This window comes from Cibotium barometz, chromosome 26 (genome assembly GCF_041138505.1).
Source record: "Cibotium barometz isolate CiBa-2024 chromosome 26, ASM4113850v1, whole genome shotgun sequence".
Classification (NCBI taxonomy): Eukaryota; Viridiplantae; Streptophyta; class Polypodiopsida; order Cyatheales; family Cibotiaceae; genus Cibotium; species Cibotium barometz.
The window spans coordinates 30,221,013-30,233,673 of NC_141071.1; the positions used below are offsets into that span (position 1 = coordinate 30,221,013).

The window sequence follows — 12,661 nt, forward strand, 5'->3', positions numbered from 1 at the left end:
TTGAGGTATTTATATGTATTCATTTCTTCTATAGGTTTTTCATAGTTGTCTATATTTTTCTATTTTTTTATTTACATCTTTATATCTATTTTTATATTTTTTAAATTAATGGTGATTGATTGTTTGCATAAGGTTCCACAACTACGAGCGAGAGAGACTCACACAAAAGCTACAAGAGGCGAGAGGTGAGATCAAGCATCTCAGAGCAGCATTGTAAATAATAGAAAAAACCCACTATAGAGACACTTCGACGAGAGATTTTGATGTCCACCAAGTAGGTCTTTCTCTTTATGATTGTAAGATTTATAATTAAGATCTAAACTCATTAATTTCTTAAGTTGTAGATAATGAGAGGTTTTTTTTTGCTTTACTTTTTTAGCAAATAGTTCATGAGATGGAGAAACAACTTCAACAAGCCATTGCAAAGACTAAGAGTGTTATAGTCGAGGTAGAGCAACATAGATCTAGCAATGTCGAGAGTCTTGCAGATCTGACATATTCAAGAGTCTTGCGAATCTATTGACCCATATTTTGTGCCTATGGGTTCACTTGGAGAAACACTCATAGAAAATGTAAGATGGAGCACTATCTCTTGCTTGAAATGACATCAATTTTGTGAAAGGATCACCCCCACACACTCACAAGGTTTAGTCCACCATCGGCTGTCTTTCGAGCATGATGAGATTCAAAAAACCCATATTTTATGCATTTGGACCCTCTTGGAGAAACCCACGTAAAGAAACGTGAGATGGAACACCATATCTCGTTCGAACGACATCTGATGGTGACCGAAATTTGCAAGTGTGTGGAAAGGGATACCCCAAACACTGGTAAAGTTCAATCACCACCCATCAGATATTGTTCGAACATGACAAGATTAAGAAATTTCATATTTTATGTGTTTGGGCCCTCTTAGAGAAATGTGTATAGAAAACATGAGATGGAGCATCATATTTCACCTGAACGACATTTGATAGTGAATGAATATGCAAATGTGTGGAGAGGAATACCTCCACACACTTCCAAACTATCTGATGTCATTCTAACATGATGGGATTTAGAAAACCCATATTTTATGTGTTTGGATCCCTTTAGAGAAACTCGTGTAGAAAACGTAAGATGAAGCACCATATCTTACGCGAATGACATTTGATGGTGACCAAACTTTGTAATTGTGTGAAAAGAGAGACCCCCAAGATTATAAAGTTCGATCGATATTGAATGTCGTTTAGGTAAATAACGGTATCAAGAAAACCTATGTTTTATGTGTTTGGGTTCTCTTGGAGAAACCCATGTAAATAACATGACATGGAGCACCATATCTCATGCAAGCGACGTCTGATGTCGACCAAACTTTGAAAGTGTGTGGAGAGGGATACCCCCCCACACACACTTGAAAAGTCTAATCACCATTCGATGTCGTTCAAATCATGATGAGATTTTAAAAACCCATATTTTTTACGTCTGAACCCTGAAACATGTGTACATAGTCTGAGTAAAATCTCTGAGAGCACTCATTTTTTTAACTTGTTTAATAATTATTTTCTCAAAGAAATACAACTTTATTGCATAGTATCTACAGTAAGCATTGAGTAACGACATATTTTACCCATAATAATTTTTGAGTGTTTAATATAAAGAGATTTTTAAAACTTAATTTCTTAAAACATTACCAATATTTAAGTTATATCTATGAGAAACTAGTTAAAATATTACATCATAAAGCATTGCCTTCTAAAAAATATTACAATGTTATAATTTATGACATTTAAGTTATATCTTTGAGTTATGAATACTTTAAAAATATTATGAAACTAGTTTCACTAGTGAAACTACGTTTGAAGAGACTAAAAACCATGTATTTTTACCTTAAGATTTTGACATACAATAAAAATATACCACGCTTTTTATATGAGAATAATATGCAAAGAGAAATATTTATATTGATTTCTTTGAAGAAATTGAGATAAAACTCAACAACTTGCATTATGCTTTCAAATTTCTTTTTAAAAAATAATTAATATACATATATAAAGAAAACGTCCCTTAGTTTAATTCTCTTACATATTTTTTCCACAAGAAATACGACTTGATTTAGAGGTGAAGAGCCTCTCAAAAAAATTTAGAAAAGTTATAGTTTTGGAATCGTTTATTGTACTGGAAACGTACATAGTGGAATTCACCAAAAAAGGTTTTAAAAAGAGATAAAGAGCTTTTGAGAACATTTTGAGGAACGTTGTAATTTTGAGTCTTTGATTTGTATTTGAACATGCATTGTGTATATTTATTTGAGAAACTAAATAAATAAGAAAGATTAATGGATAATTTTACGATCTCGAAAGTTTCTGGTTAGAAAATGGTCATTCCTTAGATAAACCCACATAGAAAATGCGAGATGGAGCACCATATCTCCCTAAAATGGCATCCAATGGTAATCGAACTGTGTAAGTACGTGGAGATGATTACGCCCAAAAAACTTGCAAACCATTGGATGCCGTTCCAACATGACAAGATTTAGAAAACCCGTATTTTGTGCATTCGGGTCCTCTTGGAGAAACCCACATAAAATTTTTGAAGTGGTACACCATATCTCACCCGGACGATGTTCGATGGCGACCCTCGGATGCATGATGGGACTTACAAAACCCATTTTTTGTACGTTTAGGCCCTCTTCGGAGAAGCCTCCACAAAAAGTGAGATGGAGCACCATAACTCACCCGAACGACATCCAACGGTGAGACTCAACTTCGCAAGTGTGGAGAGGAAAACTCCCCACATACTTGCAAAGTGGTCACCATTTCCTCCATCCCACACCAATGTCTCCCTCCGAGAACGGGCAGACATGGAGGGAAGTCTTGCCTCTGTTCACCTTGTACATTCTACCTCTCCTCAAAGAGTTGTAGTCCACGAGTGAGCCAATACCTTTTTTCTACTAATCAAGGATCAAAGAATTGGCACTCCTAATATCCACGTGGATATAACAATCACATGCATTCACCTCCCCTCAATAAATAAAAGTCATTCGCTTTTCCAATAAAGCCTCCTAAACATGCTCACTGGAATCCCTCCCCAAACGTCCCTATGATGTTTAACTCATATGAGCAAAATAACATCTTTTTTGTTGTTGTTTCCTACCTATGGACACTGAATTTTCCTCAAGGGCTCATATAAAGGCCTAAATAGTTCTATTTAATCCTAGCCCTAGCCCAATATGCACACACGAGGCTTGATGCATGTGACAGGAGTGAAGCGAAACTCAACATGTCTAGTCGTCATAACCGCCCATCATTTCTGGCCACTATTTGGTATAAAGCATCATGCTGGGTGTATTTTAAGAGCTTGCATTTGCTGGTCCCTCTATAAAGGCTAGAGGGTTGTTCCAAGCATGCACACTTGGCTCCTAAATAAAATCCCTGTAAAATGAATAGAATATGGTTATTCCAAGCATGGCAAGTACCCTTCCTCCTCCACTTGCATGAACAATCTCTTCTCCTTTGCATAAATATCATCACTTTGTTTATGGCTTTCGTCTCCCACTGTGAAAGCATGCACCTTACTTGCAACTTCAATGAAGGCTTTTCCTGGTTTCTTCAGTACATTTGTGCACTTCCTTTGCTCTTCAATTTTGTCTGCATCCCCCCACCTGCCAATGTGATCATAAATATTGGACAAAAGCACCAACCCAGTAGCATACTCCTCATCTGTCACAGCAATGTTATCAAGGCATTTCCTGCCTAGCTCAACATTGCCATGTGTTTTACAATGACCAAGTAGAGATAACCACCCTACACTGTTCGGTTGAAAGGGCATGCTTTCAAGCATGCTTCGTGTCTCATTCAAGTGCCCAGCACGACCAAGAAGGTCAGCCAAACAGTTGCAGTGTTCTACCGTCGGGATGATGCCATAGTCTTCTCTCATTGACTTAAAATAGCCAAACCCACCCTTCACTTCTCCAAGATGACAACATGCAGAGATGAGACACGCAAACGCGACACCATCTGGTTTTATGCCTTCCTGCTGCATGTCTTTGAAATTTTGCAAGACTAGCTTGTAGTTGCTCTGCTGGGCGTAGCCCAACATCATTGCACTCCACGTCACAACATCCCGTTTTAGTGATCTATCAAACACTCTCTGTGCATCCTCAATGCTTCCCCATTTTCCATACATGTCAACAAGTGCATTGACAATGGACACTCTCGATTCCATACCCTTACTTAAAATGCAAGTGTGGATAATTTTGCCTTGATCGAAGGCTGCAACGATAGAGCACACCTTCAAAATACAAATGAAAGTAATTCTGTCTGGCTCAAGGCCTCTCTGGTGCAGGTTGAGGAAAAGTCGGAGAGCTTCTTGACCTTGACCATGCTGGACATATCCTGTGATCATTGTATTCCATGCAACCATGTCTAGCTGAGACCATTTATCAAAAACCTTATGTGCTTCACCAAGGTTTCCACATTTGATGTACATGTCAATGAGTGCATTACTCATATGCACATCCACTTGAAAACCACTTGCAACAGCACAAGCATGCAACAGCTTGCCATTATTTAGAGCTGACAAGCTGGCATAAGCCTTCAGGACACAAACATAAGTAACCCCCGTTGGCAAAACTCCTTCCTGCTGCATTTGGTGAAAATGTTGTAATGCCTCCCATTTGCAATCATGCTGAACCAATCCTTTCATCACTACATTCCATGTGACTACATCTTGCTTGGGCAATCCAGTAAATATTGCAACGGCGTCTTCCAAAGACCCACATGTGGCATACATGTCAAGAAGCGTATTGCCAACAGATGAATTGAGGCCAAAACCAGCTCCCAGAACATGCATGTGAATCAGCTTGCCCTGGCCTAAGGCTCCTATGCTACAACATGCTTTCAAAGAAGATACATATGTGATTTTATCAGGCTGGATGCCTTCTTGTAGCATGTCATCCCAACATCGCAGAGCCTTGTCACCATGCCCCTGCTGAACCAAGCCTGATACCATCACATTCCATGTCACTAGATTTCGCTTTGGACATTTTTTGTACAGCAGAAGTGCATCAACCAAGCTTCCACATTTCAAATACATGTCAATAAGAGTATTAGCAACAGACAAATCCAATTCACTGCCTATCTCAATCACATAAGAATGGATCAAATTACCTCGGTCAAAAGTTGCTAAGTTAGAACACGCTTTCAAAACGCAAGCAAACGTAACCCTAGTCGGCTCCATCCTGCCCTCTTGCATTTGCTGGAAGAGATCCAGGGCTTCCTTATCAAGCCCATGTTGGACAAAGCCTGCAATCAGTGCATTCCAAGTCACCACATCTGGTTTTAATGATTTTTCAAAAACGTAACGTGCGTCTATAAGACAGCCACATTTGGCATACATGTCAATCAGTGCATTGCAAACAAATGCATCAGACTCGAAACCACCTTCTATAACATGAGAATAAACCACTTTACCCTGCACTATACTAGCTAAACCAGCACATGCTTTCAATACTGCAAGGTAAACATGACCATCAGCATCCAGGCTTGATTTTCTCATCGAGTGATACAATTTGAGAGATTTTTCATGCTTTCCAAGCTTTGAATGGGCTGAAATTATTGCACTCCATGTGAACACGTTTGGTTCAGCCAGTTTGTCAAATACCTGGCTTGCTTCAAGCAAGCTGCCATTTGAGGCAAACATACGGATCAAGTAGCTCCCAATAATGGTGTCTGATTCAAGTCCACTCTTGGCAATGAGGGAATGAACTGCTCTGCCTCCTATCATGTCACCATTTTCCATGCAACTCTGCAAGAGGCGAGAGAAGATGGTGAACAAGCTACAATGTGCTTTGCAGCATAGGAGGCCCACAGTGTCAAGCGCCTCATGGAACTGCCCTTCGTAACACAGTTTCTTCAGCACTTCAAGAGATCCATTGTTTTGAAACCCTGCGTGAGGCACTCTAGCCATTGTCTATATGTAAATTGCTGACACAGACATCAATGAGCAAGATGAGACTTTTAGAATGGTTCAAGCACATACTTTAGTCCCCTAAGAAATCAAATGCAAACCCTGCTGTATACCGTAAAAGGAAGCTCCCCAGAGTTGAAAGGCATAATGTATGCAATGACCCAATGGCATCATACATCTAAAGAGCAGATGTGGCTGTCAAGGCGGGATTCCACTGGAGCACCACATCCATCATATGTGATGAAACCAATGCCATCATGCATAAGCTTTCATATTGCCACTCGCACATGGCTTGCACCACACCTGCCATATGTGATGAAACCAATGCCATCATGCATAAGTCTTTCATATCGCCCCCCATTCGCACACACGGCTTATTTGACCTGTCAAATCACACGAAGCCCATGACATCATCATGCATAAGTTTGCAAATTGCTTCCTCATTCGCACACGGCTTCCTTAACCTGTCACATGTCATGAAACCCATGCCATCATCATGCATAAGTTTTTCATATTGCTTTCTCAACCACACGGCTTCCTCAAATTGTCAAGTGAGATGAAGACAGTGTGTTCCTTCATTCAAATTTCAAACAGTAGAAAGGGTACGGCAGCATCTACCATGGACATGTACGGCAGCAACTATCCGTATGTGTGACGTGCAGCAAGCTTGCACTCTCCTGCTACTCCGCGTATCGATTGTGCTTTGCTTCCTCATGAAGTAAAAGTCTTTAGAGGATCTGGGTTCACACACAACCACCCTAGAATGCCTACCTTGTCCGGCAAAAATGTGTGTGGGCGTGAGATGGCCGCGCAATGCTGAAATTTGAAGCCTTGAGGGCATCAAAGCCCTTAAGGCCATGTATTAATTCTTAATTAATCTTAATTTGTACTAATTCTCATGTGTTTCTTTATTGTTCACTTTATATATGGTTAATTAATTAATTAATTATTGCATATTAAAATCAATGTTTAAAAAGCATTCTAGTCATCGATATTATTGTATTATTTATCTCAACCACTATATATAGTCTGTATAGTTGACTAAATTTATGGAATATTATAAAATATTTATGTGTATATTGAATATAACTCTTTTAATTAAAGAGTGTAGCTTATCTTTTTAATTTTTAGTTTTTTATTGTTATTACTATAGATCTATTCACCCTAAAAATTATCTTAATCATACTTTCTTAGTGTGTTTATTTAAATACTATTAATTTCAATTTGTTATTACTCTAGATATATTCACCCTAAAATTTATCCTAATCATACACGTTTTTTTAGTGTGTTTATTTAAATACTATTAATTTCAATTTGTTATTACTCTAGATATATTCACCGTAAAATGTATCCTAATCGTACACTTTTTTTAGTGTGTTTATTTAAATATTATTAATTTCAATTTGCATCACTCCCTACAATACTAATTATGTGATGTTTTACTATGATTTTTTCTTAAGACCTTAACCTTTACATTGGAATATTATCTCAACCTTAACACTTACTATTCTATTACTATGATATACATTACTACCTGCACTACTAATCGTGTGCTATTTAAAAATGGTTACTACTCTATTCTACTATGATCTCTACTTAAGATCTTATTCCTTACATTGGAATATTATCTTCACCCTACATGCCTATATAGTCTCGGCCACTACTCACAGTGGCGACAAAAGTGACTCTAACTCTCAGGACCCTAGCGTGCTCTTAGAAGTTGACCTTAATGACCTACAAGTCATTTTGAGGGATCACCCTTCTCATTCTAGGGTGACTCTCTATACAGTGGAATTGAGAATTTACTCTATTATAACCTACAACTTGTGCTATTTAAACAAACCCTATATGACCTAAACCTAGTAAGCATTTATTCTCCTCCCATATAAGCAAAGTGGTATATTGTCAGAATCGAGAGTGGGCAATCCAATCAGAAGCTATTAATTGATGGGAACTGCGAGTGATCATAGCATTCAGTCTCTGTGCCTAGTGTCCTTCTTCAACAACTACCCATTATGTGTTGTAACCATGAAGAAGGCATTCAATCTCCCTATTTTTGGGACAGCTCCAAATGAGGGAGCGGGAGCACGACAAGTAACATCAAGGTTCACCCCCACACGAAGCAATCATGTCTCGACATCACAATGTTTCAAACATTTGGTGCCGATCCTAAGCTAGGTTTATCCTAAGCAAACCATGATGAGCAAGCATCCCAACAATCGCAATACATAGCGCAAGCATGAGTCCCGTCCCCATAGGAGCCCATTATAGAACAGCCTTTACCATGGAACCAAGTTCCAGTTCTTCTCTATTTGGGCAAGGAACAAGGAACAGAGTCAATGTCTAAGATTACCTCAAACCAAAGAGATCCACAAGGGCATTCACATAACATGTCCTTGGCCAAAAGCGAGCTTGTAGCCTCAAACCAAAGGGATCCACAAGGGCATTCACATGGCATGTTCTTGGCCAAAAGCAAGCCAAGTTCGGTAGCATAGGACAAGTGCCATTGGAAACTGTATAGCCCAACCCCATGGACTACCAAGTGCCATTAGAGACCACACAACCCAGCCTAACCCCATGGGACAAGAAATCCCAAATTTTGAAATAGAGAGTTTTATGTAAACACTCCCTTGCATTCCACCACTACATGAATATGCAAAAGACATGCTTAGGATGGCATGCCTAACACCATGGGGCAAGAAATCCCAAACCCTGAAACATAGAGTTTTGTGCAACATTCCACCACCACATGAATATGCAAAAGACATGCTTACGATGGTGTTTGAAATGGGAAGGGGGGTTTCCACAAACATAATCCCTAGAGGCTCACATTTGGGCAAAACAAAGCCAATTCACATCTCAAGGATGATGATGACGAAATTTACTGGAACTGGAGATCCTATTCAGTACCTAGAGAAGTCCAATCAAATTTGTGAGAATTTGTGAGGCCATGGGATAGATTGATAATCCCACCAAGATCTTTACATTCTGGCTTTACCTTGAGGCAAAGCAGGCTAGTAAGTTTAGATCACTAAACTAGCTTGAAAAGGCGAGCTCTACAAGGTCTTGAGTTACACTTTCATTGTGAGATTCTTGCCCCCAATGGAACCCAATTGTACATATATATAATCTCAAGCAAGAGGAGGGAGAAACAATGTGGGATTACATTGCTAGAACCAAGTATCTCCATATATGAGATTTAGTACCCGTAAAAGACTTGATGATTTATCTCTCCTTAACTGCTTTATGATCGGTCTAAAGATCAAGAGACCCATCACCATCTCTACATGTCTAGGAACTACATCTTGGGGATGAGTGTTGCAAGGTAGTAGCCTTGGTAGATAATCTACAAGACAAGGATGTAAAAGTTGTCCACCTAAACCAAGAGATAGGGGATGCATCAAGATATAGGTGATAGGGGATGTAAAAGTTATCCACCTGAACTAAGAGATAGGAGGTGCATCAAGAGATAGGAGATAGGAGATGTAAAAGTTTTCCACCTAAACCAAGAGATAGGGAATGCATCATCCAATGCCTCAATGGCGGCCAAGGACACCCAACCAACACTAGCTACAGTCCTAGTCAAGGATATGAGCATGGATGAGTTGGCAGATAATCTACTCCACCATTTATGCCAACAGTAGTAGGGCCAACCCCAAGGGTAACCTAAGAGAAACCTTAAGGCCAACCCCAAGGGTAACCTAAGAGAAACTTTAAGGCCAACCCCAGCTAGCACCTCAAGTAGGATAGCCACATCTATTCCCATGAAGAGATATAGTTTAGTACTCAATCTTTCACGTCAAAATCATACAAGTACAGAGTGTCTAGTAGCCTAGACAACAACAATTTTTTACTCATTGTGAGCATGGAAACCATGATACAATCCATTGTTGGTACCAGGGAGGCACCATAACCTATGCTCCTGATGCCAAAGCAATCACTAACCCTACTGCCCTTATAAAATGCTTCTCAATCGGTGCATAATTAAGTGCCCATTGATCAAAACCCTATATCAAGAGGTGTGCACATATTGCTACCACCAATGCCATACCCACCTCCGGTATTACCACCCCAACCAATTTCTCTTGGAACCACACAAGTATAAAAATACTCGGTAACTTTGCTGGCAAACTAAGAGAGTTCAAATGATAGGACCTTTACGAAACTTGGAGAAGAATTATATTTTTCAAACATGTCAAAAATTAGAACAAACCATAGACCTAGAACAAATTAAAAGCATGAACCTTACATAAACAAAATAAAATAAACATGAGAGCTTGAAAATAAGAGAGACATCACCACCATCGAACACAAGATTGGGTTCAATCTCTCTTAGATGAGTGTGGCCCGTCGTATCACTCGTCCATATTTATATGTTTTAAAGCTTGCTTTCCAAAAGACAACTCCAAAAATAAAGCTTAAGAGCTTTTTGAGTTTTTAAGCATAAAAGCTCTTCCAAAAATATAGCAAGCTACAATTATCAAGTCTTGGGCCTACCAAAAGTATAAATACTAATTGATATGTACAAAGGTTTGAGGCCTTAGTCTTTCAAAAATATTAATGCCATAATATATAACCATAATAGTTATTCACATGTCTTCCAAAAGATCTCATTGTGGTCCAACGGATGTTTCACCCGTGACTAACAAAATATTGTCACGCTTACATCAAAATAATATTAGTCAACACACACAGTCGATTAAACACATTAATCCCAACTATATCATACCAGCGCACACAATTTATTAAACACATTAATCCTAGAAAATGATATCCCTGATTGATAAACATATGTAAATAATGATCACATAGGTATCCCCATTTGACCATAGAGGTTATGATTAACATTCCCTTTTGCTTGGGTTGCCAATTAACCTCAATTGCATGGATGGTATGAGTGGATTAGATTTCGGTAGCATCTTCAATAGGATAAGTCTTGAAGGTCACAAGATACTTAACATAAGTGTTGTCTGTGCATGTAGTGGTGGTCTCATGGTCAATGATAGACTCAGGCACAAGATATACTTCTTCATCTACTAACTCGGACACAAGATGGTCACTGTTGTCGACAGAACTGTAGCATGTCACATTTTTAGGTATGGAATCTTGTTGCTTCTTTGCATCATTGCCCTTTTTGTTTTTGTTTTTGTTGTTGTTGTCGTCGTTGTTAGAAACAACACTTTTAGTATCGTTGTTGTGCCTATCAAACTTACGAAAAGAAACAAACCTTTTTAAATTCGTTGTTGTACTTATGTACACCTCATACATTCGTACATGCACACACTCATACACGTGCACATTGCACACCTATTCACACATTAGCACGTGCACATGCACACACTTGCATTTCTCGCGCATGCACATTCATTCTTTTGTGCAAGTGCTCACACCACGCACTTACACACATATGTGCATACACCTTCACCACCCTTGCACCTACACGTGCCCTCGCGTGCGCACACATTCGCACCACATTCACCCACCCATTCGCACCTGCGGCACACCCCCATATGCACCACTTGCACGGGTACGCACGTGCACCCCATACACTTACACCCGTGTATATACCCACAGTTACTCATGCACACGCATGCACACCTTTGCATCCACCCATGCGCACACCACTCATGCATCCTTGCATGCACACCTTTTCACACCCTCGTGTGCACATGTGCCCCATGCACAGGCACAAAACGCTTGCTTTATTTTTTCCACTTTTATATAAACTACCCCTTGCTTTTTTTCATATTAAAAAAACCTTACTTTTTAATTTTACTTTTTTCATATTAAAATAATTTTAAAAACCTTACTTTTTAAATTTTTTTAAATATTATTAAAAAACCATTAAGAGCCCCTCAAATCCGTCGCGCGATCATCTACGCCCGCTCAGCCTTCTGTTGTCGCTGCAATCACCGTCGCCACCATAGCCATCGCGTCGCCCACCATAGCCCTCACATGCGACCGGGACACCCGCGGGCGAGACCGAGCTCGCCGTAGTTGTAGCAAGAATAGCCACCGCCTCCACCACCATCGCTGCTGCAGCCACTCCCTCTCCACCGCGCCTGGCCATGAGTACTGCCTCATAGCCGCAGTGTCCTCCATGCTTTCCCACCACGGGCCTCACCTTCACCAAGTTCTTCCCATCACGGCTGCTCGGAGATGCGCATCTTTATGGTCGGTCTCAATGCAGCCGATAACACCACCACCCTCTACACGCTCAAGCTTGGGGAGATCGTCACCACTATAGCCACAATAGGTTTCAATGTGGAGACTGTGGAGAACAAGAACATCAATTGCACAGTATGGGATGTCGGAGGCAAGTTCCGCCGACTGTGGAGGCACTACTTAATAGGGTCTTATAATTGTGGTTGACAGTAATGATAGAGACCGTGTAGTGGAGGCCCGTGATGAGCTTCACAGGATGCTCAATGAGGATGAGCTTTGGCTTGATGTGCTCCTTGTCTTTGCCAACAAGCCAGATCTTCCAAATACTACGAACGCAGCTGAAATCACTGACAAGCTGGGCATGCCAGCATCACTGGTATATTCAGAGTACATGTGCTATCTCTGGGGAGGGTCTGTATGAAGGCGTGGACCAGCTTTCTAGAAACATTGCAAGCAAGGCTTGAAGGAAATCTTGATTGTAATGCTTAGATGGCAGCGTGAGCTTAAGCAGGGAGACAGCTTGACTAGAGTGTGTGCGGGGTGGAGA

At 40.1% G+C, this 12,661-nt stretch overlaps 1 protein-coding gene and 1 pseudogene across 3 annotated transcripts; one reads left to right on the forward strand and one right to left on the reverse strand.

Moving 5' to 3' along the window:
- Positions 1–2,513: 2,513 nt before the first annotated feature.
- On the reverse strand, positions 2,514–6,636 carry LOC147623862 (pentatricopeptide repeat-containing protein At3g03580-like). Of its 3 annotated transcripts, none has more exons than XM_086820493.1 (2): positions 6,568–6,636; positions 2,514–6,413 (listed from the first exon to the last, which is right to left on the reverse strand). In XM_086820493.1, exon 2 carries the CDS (start codon positions 5,947–5,949, stop codon positions 3,436–3,438), a length of 2,514 nt encoding a protein of 837 aa, XP_086676619.1. In that variant the 5' UTR covers positions 5,950–6,413; positions 6,568–6,636; the 3' UTR covers positions 2,514–3,435. The 3 variants fall into 3 exon arrangements, with proteins under 3 accessions (XP_086676619.1, XP_086676620.1, XP_086676618.1); XM_086820494.1 differs by having other exon boundaries at positions 2,514–6,332; positions 6,568–6,629; XM_086820492.1 differs by having other exon boundaries at positions 2,514–5,966; positions 6,063–6,629.
- A 5,435-nt stretch (positions 6,637–12,071) lies between these two features.
- On the forward strand, positions 12,072–12,578 carry LOC147623863 (ADP-ribosylation factor 1 pseudogene; annotated as a pseudogene).
- Positions 12,579–12,661: the final 83 nt, after the last annotated feature.

Excerpts from the sequence above, each read along its gene's own strand:
- LOC147623862 (XM_086820493.1), bottom strand. The coding sequence starts at position 5,949 with ATGGCTAGAGTGCCTCACGCAGGGTTTCAAAACAATGGATCTCTTGAA.